This window comes from Corella eumyota, chromosome 4 (assembly GCF_963082875.1).
Source record: "Corella eumyota chromosome 4, kaCorEumy4.1, whole genome shotgun sequence".
Taxonomy (NCBI): Eukaryota; Metazoa; Chordata; class Ascidiacea; order Phlebobranchia; family Corellidae; genus Corella; species Corella eumyota.
In genome coordinates, this window is record NC_137493.1 from 15,162,169 (window position 1) to 15,177,471 (window position 15,303).

The 15,303-nt window shown below is 25.9% G+C and overlaps 4 protein-coding genes across 4 annotated transcripts; all 4 read right to left on the reverse strand.

The window, feature by feature from the left end:
* Positions 1–2,633: 2,633 nt before the first annotated feature.
* Positions 2,634–5,237, reverse strand: LOC145750573 (uncharacterized). Its single transcript, XM_082566641.1, has 4 exons — positions 5,047–5,237; positions 4,546–4,635; positions 3,723–3,836; positions 2,634–3,462 (listed from the first exon to the last, which is right to left on the reverse strand). Exons 1-4 carry the CDS (start codon positions 5,119–5,121, stop codon positions 3,367–3,369), a joined length of 375 nt encoding a protein of 124 aa, XP_082422767.1. The 5' UTR covers positions 5,122–5,237; the 3' UTR covers positions 2,634–3,366.
* Positions 5,238–5,909: 672 nt separating this feature from the next.
* LOC145749396 (pre-mRNA-splicing factor 18-like) lies at positions 5,910–8,478 on the reverse strand. Its single transcript, XM_082565154.1, has 8 exons — positions 8,386–8,478; positions 8,194–8,274; positions 7,394–7,567; positions 7,186–7,320; positions 6,823–6,948; positions 6,588–6,656; positions 6,295–6,507; positions 5,910–6,224 (listed from the first exon to the last, which is right to left on the reverse strand). The coding sequence occupies exons 2-8, from the start codon at positions 8,266–8,268 to the stop codon at positions 5,979–5,981; spliced, it is 1,038 nt and encodes a 345-aa protein (XP_082421280.1). The 5' UTR covers positions 8,269–8,274; positions 8,386–8,478; the 3' UTR covers positions 5,910–5,978.
* A 507-nt stretch (positions 8,479–8,985) lies between these two features.
* LOC145750397 (solute carrier family 61 member 1-like) lies at positions 8,986–13,852 on the reverse strand. Its single transcript, XM_082566428.1, has 12 exons — positions 13,652–13,852; positions 12,840–12,984; positions 12,437–12,497; positions 12,163–12,270; positions 11,835–11,927; positions 11,276–11,438; positions 10,971–11,131; positions 10,777–10,902; positions 10,489–10,591; positions 10,089–10,156; positions 9,858–9,937; positions 8,986–9,598 (listed from the first exon to the last, which is right to left on the reverse strand). Exons 1-12 carry the CDS (start codon positions 13,797–13,799, stop codon positions 9,508–9,510), a joined length of 1,347 nt encoding a protein of 448 aa, XP_082422554.1. The 5' UTR covers positions 13,800–13,852; the 3' UTR covers positions 8,986–9,507.
* Positions 13,853–14,184: 332 nt separating this feature from the next.
* On the reverse strand, positions 14,185–15,251 carry LOC145750936 (uncharacterized). Its single transcript, XM_082567007.1, has 4 exons — positions 15,124–15,251; positions 14,781–14,921; positions 14,503–14,622; positions 14,185–14,321 (listed from the first exon to the last, which is right to left on the reverse strand). The coding sequence occupies exons 1-4, from the start codon at positions 15,176–15,178 to the stop codon at positions 14,185–14,187; spliced, it is 453 nt and encodes a 150-aa protein (XP_082423133.1). The 5' UTR covers positions 15,179–15,251.
* Between the last annotated feature and the right edge of the window lie 52 nt (positions 15,252–15,303).

A 15,303-nucleotide genomic window follows, 5' to 3' on the forward strand; every position in this document is an offset into this window, starting at 1 on the left:
CTAATTTTTTGAAAATACGTTGTTTAGACTAATTGGGTTGTAATGGTATTACTTAAATTCGATTTAAAATTTTCAACTTTTTCGCAAAATTTTTTTCATAATACCAAATTGAGGTTAAGTGGGGGCGCTAGAGACAATATAAAAAATACCTCTAATTTTTGTTTTATTGAATATTTTTGTAAAATGTTTTATCTTGAATGTTAGTTAGGTCAAGGCACATCTAAAAAAATATTTAAATTTGAGTTTTGAAAATTTGTAAAATATTAATAAATTTGTCATAACTTTATCAATTATTAATATTTTTTGCTAATTTTTTGAAAATACGTTGTTTAGACTAATTGGGTTGTAATGGTATTACTTAAATTCGATTTAAAATTTTCAACTTTTTCGCAAATTTTTTTTCATAATACCAAATTTAGGTTAAGTGGGGGCGCTAGAGGCAATATAAAAAATACCTCTAATTTTTGTTTTATTGAATATTTTCGTAAAATGTTTTATCTTGAATGTTAGTTAGGTCAAGGCACATCTAATTAAATATTTAAATTTGAGTTTTGAAAATTCGTAAAATATTAATAAATTTGTCATAACTTTATCAATTATTAATATTTTTTGCTAATTTTTTGAAAATACGTTGTTTAGACTAATTAGGCTGTAATGGTATTACTTAAATTCGATTTAAAATTTTCAACTTTTTCGCAAAATTTTTTTCATAATACCAAATTGAGGTTTAGTGGGGGCGCTAGAGGCAATATAAAAAATACCTCTAATTTTTGTTTTATTGAATATTTTTGTAAAATGTTTTATCTTGAATGTTAGTTAGGTCAAGGCACATCTAATAAAATATTTAAATTTGAGTTTTGAAAATTTGTAAAATATTAATAAATTTGTCATAACTTTATTAATTATTAATATTTTTTGCTAATTTTTTGAAAATACGTTGTTTACACTAATTGGATTCTAATGGTATTACTTAAATTCGATTTAAAATTTTCAACTCTTTGTAATTTTTTTTTCATGGTACCATAAATTTCTGAAAAAATAAATAAAAAAAGTTTACAGCATATTTTTGTATGTGCGTACTGCTCAAATTTGTGCCAAGTACATGTACTTAACTAATACTTTATTACAGAACTTACAAAGAACAAAACAAATAAGTCCAAATGCAGCAACATTCAAAAAACGAAGACTACTGTTCTTGTTTTACAATATTGATATGCTCTGTATTATTTAAAATTTATTGAAAACAATTTTTTTTATCTATTTTTTTTTCGTTTTGTCGTGACTTGTACCGTTCATTTGGCGTAATTGGAAAGGCACTTGCTTCGTAATCGCAATATTCAAGTTCGAATCCCACTAATTTCATTTCATTCTAAATAAAAATTTTTAGCATTGTTAGGGTGTCACGTTACATCTAATATACTTATAAAAATGTATAAACCAACATTTAAAATTTTTAGATCAAAGTTAACTTCGTGTTCACTTAAGCGGAACTAATTGGTCACGTGACTAATTAACGTTGGCTTTAGCCTTGTAGAAAATGCCTTAAATCGCTAATTTGAAAAAACATATTTTGACTAAATTCCAACAAAAACGTAATTTTTAAAAGGTTTAGATAGCACAGTTAAAATGTTTTATTTGCAAAAAACATTTAGGACCTACTTCTCAAATATGTTAATCATTTCAAATTATGTTTCATAAATAGGCTTATTTTGGGGTTTCATTAAAATTGTTACAATAAAAATTTAAAAAAAATACTTTTTATAATTTGGGTATATATACAAATCAATTTCATTTAAAAAAACGTTGCAATTTACAGTTTCTAGTATTTTTTGCGCTTTATTGAAAGAGTGGTAAAGCGACTAGGCTAACTTTATTTTATTTAATTAACCACTCGCCTTAGTGTAACAATCTGCTTTAAGTTGTAACTTCGTTACAGTTTTAAATATTGTAATTCATTTATTTTTAGTCGTTTTTAAAGCAATGGCATGAGTACATAGCTTAAAAAAAGTAATTTACTTACCTAGCATATGTCATTCTTTTACGATAATCCAAAGTTGTTGTGCTACTAAAGTCGTTTTTGATTCTAAAATTTCAATATTTTGCAAGCAGATGTCGTTGTTAAAAAGCCAAGATAACATAAACTAAATTTAGTTTTTATTTATACTGTAAGTTTATTTTGTGCAAAATACTTGTCTTTTTCACTGAGTTGACTTAATTACATTTCAAATTTTCGAGCCTGTCTTGTTTTGTTTTAGATTAAAACTCGTAACTGATATGTGTCATCTTATAAAGTATTAGATTTTTTTGAATTTAAATTCTAAAACAGATTCTTCAGTGTTAAATCAAGTTAAACAAATTGTTTAAATCAAAATCCTTTATTTTCAAAAAATGCTTTAATAATGTTCTTTAATAATCTATATGTATACAAACTGATATATAAAACTAATATATTTAAAGGCCAAGGCTTGTTGTCTTACGTAACGATTCTTTTCTATTAGATACTATTTATTTGATGTAATATAAAAACCCTTAAAAATACTTTACCAAAATATCATGAAACAGGAATACAAACCTTTTTAAACTGTATTCTATTTTAGGTCAAGTTATTGACTATGTTTAAAATTTGATTGCCTAATTTATGTACAATTTGCCAATTAGGAATTCTTGTATTTTTCTACATAAAACAATCACCAATTAACATAAAATAATACAAAGGTTGAAATGTAATTACTGGAACATTTACGATGTTGAATTTAGTAAATACAGAAATTGCAAACACGAACAAAAATTCAAGGGCGGTTTCGATTCAACTAAAAAATGGCAGTGATCAAAATTTGTAGCAGTGATGATAGTAGAATACAGGACGTTATTCTTTTTAAATCTCGGAAGGAATAAAAAACTATAAAAACTAATTTAAGAACAGTAAAAAATGCCAACGCGAAAATCTTGTGTAAATTGCAAGTAAAGTGAGTCTGTATATCTGAATGTGGAAAATATCAAAGCACAAAACACAGTTAACAAAACGTATGCTTCCAGTTAAGGTTAAATTAAATTGCTAACCTTATTTTAATTACATTAATTAGTCAACTATGTACAAATACGGCTTGAAATAATACCTAATGCACAATTTTTAGCAGTAAAAATTTTATCAACCGATATTGCAAAAATGCCTGGAAAAAAAATCTAAGGAAATAAAACCCCGCGAAAAACAGTTGTTTTTAAAAGTAAAACACAGTAAAAATGCTGTAGAAAAAAAGCGTAAAATCACCGTAGGCTGTGCTAAAAAAACAGATAAACAAACAAATACAGCACCCTTATTAAAAAGCCTGTTTTTAGAAACTTTTAGAAAAAAAATAAGCAAGATTTTCACTCGGAAGCCTTAACTGGCTCTTCGGTTTTCCCATTTTCCTCCTCTTTCTCAACCTTTTCCTCAGTTTTTTGCTTTTTTACCTCTTCTGTTGCCTGATAACATATTAAATTTGGTACACAAAATTTTCATTTCAAAACTAGTATATATATATATATATATAAGTATTACCATTACACCATTCAAAATGCTAACCAACCACTAAATTACAACAAACTAACATTAAAAAACATAAAACTGTGTATTGTTTTTTTTTGTACTTACTAGAACAATCAAAAATATTTGTTTTATCCAAATCTCAATATAATTTTTGGTATATTTATATATTCTCTTTCTAAATTTAAAAAATAATTACCTTTTCTCCTTCCTCTTTTTCAGCAGGTCGTTTTGTAGCAGTTTTATCCTCTTTATCATCAGGGGTTTCAACCTCTTTTTCCTCTTTCTTACAATCACCGTTTTCAGTGCCATCCTAAAAAATTTAAATCTGGCTTAAAAAAATATTTGGTTTTGTAGATTGAAAATTGGTTATTATTCTAAGTTTAAAAAAATTAAATAACAATTAAAACAAAAATTAGTAAAATATACATTAGGTTATTTATATATATACATAAAAAATATATAAAATTTTTAGTTTTAAAGGTACCAAATAAACTAAATTCACACATTTTTACATTACATACATCTTATTTATCATATATATTCTATTATTATTTTAAATTAAATTGCAAATATCGGAGTGTATAAAGATAAAATATAGTTTTATAAGAATTAAACAGATATGTTTTACAGTGAAACATATTCAAAACTGATATATATATATACCAGAAAATAATGTGGCATTTTTTAATTTATCACCAACAGTTAATGATTGACAAAATACTTCATTTACATATCTATAAAAATATACCAATAGCCATGGACTTTTTTAAAGCTCTATTTAAAACCAGTTTTTTTAAATTAAATACGATTTATTTATAAATTTGCTTTTATTAATATTTTAACTAGAACATTAAGATATTACCGCACTCATAAATTAAAATCAAAGGTTGCAGAAAGCTAAATTTAAAACCATTAACTTAACTTTTATATAATAAACCACATTTATAAATTCACCAAAAAATACAATAAAACAATGTGAAAACAAAAGCTAAAGCAAATACCTAAAAATTTTTACTTACAGCTTTTTTTTCTTTATCGTCTCCATTTTTTCCATTAGTAGCAGATGCATCTCCTGACCCATTCTCTTGGGCTGGAGTAATAACTTTGGCCTATAATCAATAAATATAAATGTTAATTAGTTGCTGGTGACAAATGAAACATTTTGTGCTACGAATTTAAATTTTTATTTTTTTAATAATTGACAGAATTCAGTCATTAAATTAAAAATTAATCCATTTATAAATGAAAAGTAAATAAAACAAAAGAATTACATAAACAGTCTTAATAACACGACTTTAGTAATAAAAAAACTAAAATATTATATACCGAAAATATAAAACGCACTTTCTAAGATTCAAAATTAACAGATTAATAAAATAAACGATTAAACCGACTCGACAACTAACAAATTATTGTAAATATGTAGTTAAAAAACGCCGCAATCTAATACCGATTTTAAGAAAGCGCCATTCCGTAAAAATTAAATAAAAAATATCGCTATTGTTAAGCTAGAATTATACCTTTAAACTTTCTTCAGAGCATTTCTCAGGTGCCTTGACTTCTTCCACGACAATATCTGGTACTTCAGTTGCCATTTTATTGTAAAATTAGACTAATAAAGTGCTAAAAATCGATTAGAAATAGTCTAAAACCTGATTAATTCACGGAAAAACTGACAAAACTGAGCTAGCCGAAAATGAATGAGAACAAAAGAGTGCCTGCCATGCGGAAGACATTATTTCTCGGGTCACGTGACCGTTTAGACCAATTACAATCGCTAAAGTGCTCCGCGGAGAAATTCGAAGATAAAAAAGAGAGTAAAAGAGTGGGAGGAAAAACGAGAGACCGGCGGCGGGAAATGAATTAAAAAAGGCAAGTGTAATTATAGTGTTGAGAAATGAGCGAATTTTCTTGTAAGTAGTGCCCTTATTTCACCTTGTTTTAAGCATATTTTTACATTAAACATTAACTTTTAACGATCAAAACAGCATGAAAGTAAACTGTGGTTTTAATATTAGTCTAAATCCTAAGATTTTACTTTTAAGCACACACGAATTTACCTAAAAAAACATATTTTTGTTGTTTTACGTTATGTTTCGTTACGGTTGAATTTAAAATTTAATGAGCTTCCCTTTTTTGCCGAAAAATTGAATTATTTGCGCGCATTTTTCGCTTTTAAAAATAAATTTTTTTGTGTAAAAAGATTACAAATGGTTTATTTTAATAAAAACAGATAAAAATGATTAAAACGGTAGTTTTCAAGTACATTGCATTACATTGGGCATTACATAACATTTATTTCTTTATTTGAATCAAATTTATTATTATTAAATATATTTTAAATATTAAATATATTTTTTTATTTAACGATTTTTAAATTCAACATGTCATTTTAACATAAATGTATACTAAAAACTTAAAAATGTAAAATAAACCAAAATTTGATGGCTTTTTATACTGGTTTAGTTGCATTATATTCTAATGATTTCGAAGGATCAGTTGGATATAGTCTTTGACATACTGTCATAATTCGTTTAAGTCCTTGTATAAATTTCCTTTGCGTTTCATCATTTAAAACGTGGGCAATTTGTTGCGAAAAGATTTTTTCTCGACCTGTTCGGGCATGTATACCAACCATAGTAACACCAATAGGCCAAGGTGCATTACCAATTGCCATTTGTAAATATATAGCACTTGCCTGCGTCAAAATTACAAAATATCATACTAGTCAAATAAAAGTTAATAAAACAAAAGTGTAAATACCGTACCTTGACATAATCTCTTTCCAAAACATGTAAAATAATTCCACATAAATATTCCAGAATATCTTCGGGCACGGTTTTGTTTTTTAGTTTTCTAAGTAGAGGGGCAAGATAAGATTCAGTTTGACGATGGATCGCAGACTGAGTTTTCCACTGGATTGCCTTTTTCTTTTCTGGTGGAACTTCGTTTAGTTCCTGTGCCCAACATCTCAACAGAAACTAAAAACAAAAGACTTAATTTTACAAAAAATACATAAATTTATGAACAAAAAAATTTATTTTTAAAAATTTTAACTCACCTGTATAGTTTTAAGAATACATTCACAATTTAAATCAGCATTTTTTTTGCCCAATTTCTTCGCCATTTCCTAAAATATAAAAATGAAACAAATGCAAACAAAAATTATGCTAACTATTTAAATGATTAAATTAAAAAATTCTAATAAATTTACATAAAAGGTTTTAGTAATCTCAAATGCAATGGTATCTACTTAAACTTTTATTCTTAATTTTTAATTTTACACAAATAAAGACCTGTAAACTGTCCATAGTGATGTCATCTTGTTTAATTTTAAGTAAAAGTTGGTCTTTAGCAATTTCACCACTGTGTTGGGTCATTAAGTTATCAATATTTTCTTGTTCTAATTCATCCATAGCTACCTGATAATTACAAACACAAATATGTAAAAGCATTAACATACTGTTAAGTAATTTGGCGGAATACCAAAATAAAACAAAAAATACACAATGCAAGTTAAAAGACAAGTCGAAAATATTATTAGGGTTAATTTTTTTCGCGCATTTGACTTTCCCACATCGAGGATAAAGATATATACAAAAAAAAAATTATAATTGCACAAAGACTACTAAAATTTGTAAACTAAATATCAAACTTACCTTAAAATCATTTCTTAAACCTTTATTAATATCCGGGGCCATAATTTCAAGTTTTCTTAATCGCTGAAAAGTTTCGTAATCTGATTCCCCAAACAATCTGATTGGTTCGTTTCTATCTCTTAGTCTTCTGATAACCTAACAATTTTAAAAAAAATGTTTTAAAAGTTGGAAAAATAATTTTAATTTATTTTTTATTTTTTTTACTTACTTCTTGTCTTGAAAGCGTCATTGGTAATTTATCCTCATCTGGCGCAATAACATTTGAATTATCTGGCTCTGAGGTGCTCGGTTTTTCCTCAACTTTAACGAGGTTGTGTCGTTTCTCGTAATCTTCTTTTTCTTTTTGTGCCAAGTCACCACGCCGAAAATACTTTTTCTTTGACTAAAAATTAAAATATGTTTGTGAGTTTAAATGTTAAAATGTTTTTTTTGTATATATATATCTTTATCCTCGATGTGAAAAAGTCGAATGTGCGACCTTAACATAGAGTAACACCAGTTACTCCGACCCAGTCTCTAGTTGCCTGTGACAGTTTGGGATATTATAGATTATAATTGCCTAATGGTTGCGCTGCTGATTAAGTGTTGGCTCAGCAGGAGTTCATACCGTTTATAGCGCCTTACTTAAGGGCGCTACAGCATGAGAACAGTGGGTATTGAACTCACGATCACATGGTGGTGTAGCAAGTGTTCTTACTACTACACCACGATGTTTTGAGACTACACCGCAAATATATAGATGTTTATATATATATTATGGAGCCAAGTGAAGAGTATTTTTGTATATTCAATTTACAAGCTTACAAAATAAAAAAAAAACTCTCTTTTGTGGTGAGCGAATAAATTATTAGGGGCAAATATTAGTAGAGAGTTGCAATCATATTACTACAATTAAAATCCTGTTCGTATGGCGGGCTCTCAACTAGTACTTAAAAAGGAAAGAGTTAAAAAAGACATTAGTGTTGCATCTATTTATAAAGACTTTAATTTAAAAAAGTTAGATCTTACGCTTATAATATTTTTGTCCTCAATAACTTTTCTTTTTCGATCCACTTCAGCTTTTAAGATTGCAGCAAAATCCATCGTTGACTAAAAACAAAAAATTTGAAATTAAAAATAGATATTATTAAAAAACATTTTTAAAAAAAAATTTAAAAAAAAAATTAAAAAATTATACTAAATAAGTTTAAATCAAAATACCTTTTAATGTTAAACTTTTACAGTATTCCAATTAATCCGTTTTTTTAACAAACAATCGATATTAAATAATTTACTTTAAAATTTCCTAAATCTAAAAGAAAAAAATCTAGTTTTAAGCAACATGAAAAATCTAAATAAAAAAATTATAGCTTCTACTTTAGATTATGATTTAAACAATATAAAACAAATAATATATAACGATTAATAAATTTCTAATACAATTATAGTAATTCCATTAAATATGCAAAAAAAAAAACAATAAAATATACAAAAAATAGATTGTTAATATATAATAATCAACAACATAGTAGGCAAGAAAAATATTAACATTATTAAAATTTAATTTTAGTCCAGAAATAAAAATTTCATTTTTAAATTGTAAAAAAATATTGGCATGATAGGGATAAAAATTTTAAGTATAAAAAATGAAGAATTTCTGGGCATTTAAGTAATTAAATAACATTGATAATTTGATTTTAAAACTTATAACACGAAAATAATAAAATTGCAATAAAGTAAATATTAGTGCAAAATCAAAAATAATAAAATTTTTACAATGAAAAAACAGCACAATTTAATATATATTGTTATATAGTGCTTTTTTTAACAAACTTTATATAAATTCACAATATTTGGAGTATAATATTACACAGAAAAAAATTATATTACAATTTTAACGATAAATTAATCAAAAATGTGCAATTTTTAAAATAAGCTAAGCTAAAAAAAAACATTTTTGTGTTTTGTATGTGTTAGTAAAATACCATTATTGTGTTTTAATTATTATTATTGCATTATACATTTGCATAGATCCAAATGATAACAATTTAAGTACATAAAAATACACTTAAATTGTGTTAATTTTATGCCATTTTAAAGCTGTATCGCTATAGTTTTTCTATATAAGATAATGCATAGAAAAAATCTACCGTATAATATAGTTATAATAGGTAAAAAATTTATGTAAAATATATGTAAGTATAATATACAACAAAGTGATATTGTAGTGACTATAAAAAGACCTTAATGTAGAACTTATTAATAAATGAGCTGTTTGAAAAATGTTTTTTTTTATGTAACACCGTCTGTTAGCACCAAGATCTTTAAACTTAACCAAAAAATTTAAACATTTTCAGTCTTGTCACCGTCACTTTTATTTTCGTTATTGAGCACTTGATATTCAATATTAGGTTTACTAGTTTTGCTGGAGATTCTAAAAATAAAATATTTCGTGCAATTAAATTTTTTAAAAAAATAATTTTTTGGATAATATTTTAACTATTTATCATTAAAATAAAAATCTATATATCATGAAGCAATATATATTTGCCTAATTTATAGTCCTTCAAAATAAATAAATTTACTGTTGTGGTGTCATATTACAACAATTAAAATGGAGTCCATAGGGTGTTTAAAATTTAACAATACCAACATTTTTAGATAGAAATATTAATATTACCAATACAACTTACATGAAAAGTAGTTGTTGAGCAACAGTGGCTAAAATAAGTAAAGTAACACAGCAAAGAAATATCGTTTTTTGTCCAAAGTTCTAAAAATAAAACAAAACCCCAAAATGAGAAATTTAATATTACTAAAACTATTTTTTTTCACCATAAGCAGGTTATCAACCAATATCTAAGGTTCTATTCTATTATTGTATCAATATATCATAATTTAATATATTTAAACAATGTATTTACCTGTAGTAGCACCACAATAACAATTAAGTTGAGTGGAATTCGAAAGAAATTCATAACTGTAGATCTCACTGAAAAAATTAATAAAATTTATAAACAACCCGTAATTTTTGGAACTCATATTAGTTTTATACAATTTTCACTTGTTTTTTATGTATTAATCATTGTAACAATGTTTAAATGGTCAGAAAACCAAAACAATGGGTAAAATAATCATTTTAGTTTAATGGTTTAAAACATGTTATAGTTAGTAAACTTTTATCTATATTCTGTAGAAAATATAACATGTAACCAAACTTAAAAAATAAATTAGTTAGGTATTTGTAAACCCTTTTTTTAGTTTAATACCCACTGCTCTTATGCAAATTTGAACATTTTCTTATTTTTAAAGATAATTTTTTACCAGATTCAGGAACATAATTTCCTCTCATGGTTCCCATGGAAGGCCAGAAAATTCCAACACAAACTTCAAATAAACAAAAACCGAGGAAAATTAAAGTGGTTTGCTAAAAAACAGAAAAAAACATTATAATTCCTGTTTTTAAACAAAATGTGACACAGTTAAACAAAATAATGACAGATTTTTTAACAATCTATATTCAAAAAAAACAGGAGCATTTTCTGGTGCTTTTACTATAATATTTGTAAATTTGATTTATTTGTTGTTTAACATTATGTTTTTGCAACTTACGTTAGGAAATAAAACAGGAACACTTAAGGAGCAACCGGCTAGAAGTAAAACAAATCTCATAAAACTTTCAACTTTTGTTACTTGACTTAAAATTTTAAATAATGAAGATCCAATCATAACAGTAACCTAAAAAAAATATAAAAATATAAAAATTTAATTAAAAAAATTTAAATTAAAAAGTTTAAAGTTTTTACCATAAAAGAAGCGAAGATAAGTCCGTGCGGTATCGGTGCTGGTTTATCCTCTGTGAGATCAGCATCGGAGGGCGTTAGAGCGGGCGTCCACTCAAGCACGAAGGTGTACATGGCTCCCTCGAAAAAAGATTGAACAAGACCAAGAAGCAAAATTTTTTTGTCTAAAATTTTTTTTTTATATTTTTAAAAATATTTTAACTTTGTTTTAATCAATAAAAAAGTTATCAACATTTTACTAAATACCTTTAAAAACTACATTATTAAGCCTATAAGCAATGTTTAAAAAAATAAATTTAACTAATAACCTTTTAAAATAGCAGTTGATGCATTTGTGAAAGTAGTTGCAATACTTGATTCAGAATCTCCATAATTCTCGTTCCAAGTAAAATAAACAATTCCTGCCATCAATGTTAACACAAACATGGAAATATCAAATGGGCCCACATAACCAAACTGGTCAGCAAAAGTCTAAAAAAAATTAAAAATAAAATTTTGCATGTTTTAAACAAATACAAGAATTTAAAATTTAAATAAAAAATATTTAAATTTTTTGGCATTTTTTACACAAGAAATGTCTACTATATTTAAACCTAAAATTATATAGCATAACCTTTCTTTATACAAAACAATTGGTGCGTAATGATTAAAAACAATTCGAAGAAAAGAAAAATCAAACTATACACCTATTATAAGTTTACAAAACCAGTTTAATAATAATCCATCATAGATATAGCTAAACAAACAACTTAATCCTTTAGTTGGAACTAACGTTTTTAAAATACAAACATTAAAGAATAATATTCCAATAAAATTTATCTATTCAAGGGGTTAAAATTGCTTTAATTTTAAGGTTTTTAAATTCACCTGAGCAATGTGGCCAGCTGAAATAGCAACAAGGGAATTACCAAGAGTTGCTCGCGAGAATAAAACACCCAATAATTCGTTGCTAAATCCTCTCTAAATAAATAAATATTTTCCTTAATCAAAAAATTTTTCTTATGTATACTACATATATATATAGAAAGATATATACTATTTATTTAATTTAAATATCAATAAGCAATCTTTGTAAGTATCACTAAAAAAAAAATGATACAAGTTTCCAGCTATTTTTTTAAATTTTTATTAACAACTTTTTTTTTAATTTATAAATTTTTATAAAAAACAACATTTAAATATTTTAAACATTTACCTTATGGTGTTCGCATATCAACCAGGACTCAAAAGCACTGAACAAAATTGAAGTTGCAATTCCGCCCAAAAATCTTCCAATTAATAAAATACCAAAATTGGGAAAATGCTGTCAATTAAAAAGTCATTATTTATGTGTAGTTGTAGAGTAATACAAGTTCAATAATTAGCTTTTTGTCCTGAACAGACAGTTTGACAAATAATAAAATATTTTCAATGGTATGGATAGATCATATTAATATGTATTATATTATATTAAAATTACATAACAATACCTTAGTTATGCAGGATAGGATGTAGAATAATGCATACAAAAGACAATTAAACCGTCGTCCACTAAAAATTAATTCCAGTTTGTTTGTTTTTTTGGGAGGGGGTTTTGAATTAATTAATATATAGCCTATACATATTATTTTATATTGGATAATAAAGAATTTTTTATAACTTACTATAATAAGCACAAAAGTTGGTTTTAAAATTTATGTGTAATTACAAAACTAAAACAGTCAATAATTCATTTTTATAATACAAATAAAACTTGACTACAAACGTTTTATATATTCCTAAAAACTATAAAGCTAAAGTCTATTAAATAACCATTTTTTTATTTTACTTTTTTTACAATTTTTAAAAAATTTAAATTTTAAATGTTCGATCAATATAAAAACAAAATCTTACAATTTATCAGCTACTGATCCAACCATGGTCCCAAATATCATACTTGATCCAAACCCAGCAACAAACAAGACTTCAATTTGATGCGAAGACATCCCATAATGTTGATATAATGCATAAACATAAGGTCCTTGTAACCAATCACCACCTAAAAGTTAAGTTAGTTAGTTTTTTTTTCTAATATATATTAAAAAACTAGCAATAGTCCAGTCTGGAAAGTAGGGCAGCGTGCACGTACAAGATTTTTTTCGTTAAATAAAATGCACGCCTGAAATTGGCGTTTTGCACACCTGGCTTTAAAAGTAAATGCAAAATTAAAGCCAAATACGCTAACATAAATCACGCATAAACGTAAACCAAAAATTTTAAGACAGGTGCACGCGCGGTCATGCCAATTTTTACGCTTGCATGAACGAGATCTCGTCGAAAACTGCCCCACTTTCTGGGCAATAGTAATACTACAAAACTTAAATTTTCTATGCCAGAAATTTTCGGCAGCAAATATTCTATTTTTTGTGACGATTTAAATATCTTACAGTCTTAATTGATTATAGGAAAAATTTTATGCTAGTTTTTGAGTAATTTGTGTTAAATAAATCTTACAAAAACCACAATTTCTGCAGTCAGGAGCAGTAGAAAATTAACTATTATTACAAGTTTTAAAAACATGTTTTTTTATATCAAATATTTACAAGCTGACAAGACTTACAAAATATTAAAATTTACAATTTTTAAACTCTCAATAGATGTACTACATAAATTAAAAAACAGAATTCAATTTATTAGGCATTTAAATACGAAATATGAACGCTTACCCATTGCAAGTAGATAAACAATCAAATAAGTTTTCTGGAACGCTTTAAAGTTCCCATCTTCAGCCAAAGCAGCCACTTGTCTAGTGTACCAATACAGTAACACACAAACTATTAATAGAACCCAAAAAATTATCCAAAAAATATCCATATTTCCTTTAAACCATGTAAAAATTAACAATTTAAACTTGAAATTCTGTTAAAAACAACAACAATAAATTCCCCCTGACGTATGTCGTCAAGCCCTAGTGAAAATTATTTTTGTTGTTTTTTAGAAAATAATTTATCCCCAATTTAACTAAATTAAACTGAGTGTTTTTTGGTATTTTATAGTTTAAATATTTTGTTAAACATAATAATAAACTAAACTTCTTATTTCTAAAGTTAGTTAATCCCACTTAAACTAATATATATGCCCTAAAGACAGGAAACATATGTGTATATTGGAACTTAGTTTCTTCAATAAAGACAAAGTAGGTATTACAATACTTATATTTACAACCCTATTTGCTTTAAATTTATTCTTTACACAATTATTAAAGTTGCAATAAATTAAAATGTAAACATGTAGTTGCAAAAGTAAAAACAGCAAACAGTAATTGAAAGTTGAGGTAGTAAAGTTGTTTTGCTCCCCCAGTTAAAAACCTGGTAATTGGGCCGGAATTACAGCTATCTGTAAATTATAAAGCTTGCGTTAAATATTCTTAATTAATTAACACAAGAAAAACAGCATTTAAAACAGAATGACGTAATCAATATCTTACCCAAACAGTCAACTATATGTTAACCTAACAAGATTCGAGAACTAAGAAAGTTGAATACATGTACTGATTGGTTTTTACAAAGTGTTTAACCTGTAGTGCAAGTTGTGAAGCAAACTTGTGTTGTAACACCTCCAATTACGTTATTAGAACAACCAGATAAATTAAGAGCAGTACATTCCCTTCTTGCTTGGAAAAAGAGTGCATTGGAAACTAAAGGAAAAAGCATAACAAATTTTTCAAAATGTTAGCAGTAGCGATTAGCTTACGAACTTACTTGACGAGTCAGTGCATATATAACAAAGCTTAGCGTAAAATACCTGTCTATAAAGATTAATAAGGTTAATGTAGAATAATATATAGTTTTTTACCTGTAACTGTATGGCAAAAAGAGCTGGAGCCATCTGGACAAGAGATTAGATGTTCATTCCCGTTTAAAGTTAAACAGTTTGGCGAGGTTTCGAATAAACCAACATCAGCGTATGTGCAGTTATAACACATAAGAGAGCTCACTAAAACATATTTTAGTATTTATGTTTACTAATTACATAGCAGATTATTATTTACTTATATTTACATCCAAAGATATCAATGTTACTTCAAAATTTTAAAATTCAAATCAGTCTTATTTAAAAACACATATACAATGATTTAGTAGACAATACAACCTATAGATTTAGACCCATTTACTGTATTTAAAAAATTGTAACATACCTGATTTTGATAAATAAACCAAAAATAAAAACACTAAACTATAAGTTTTAAACATTTTAAAATTTAAATAGAAAATTTTTAATGTATTTTAAACCTTAGGCTTAATATAAGTAAATAAAACAATGTATTCACTATATTACATACTACAATACCATAAATAACAAAAGAGTATGGCCAAAA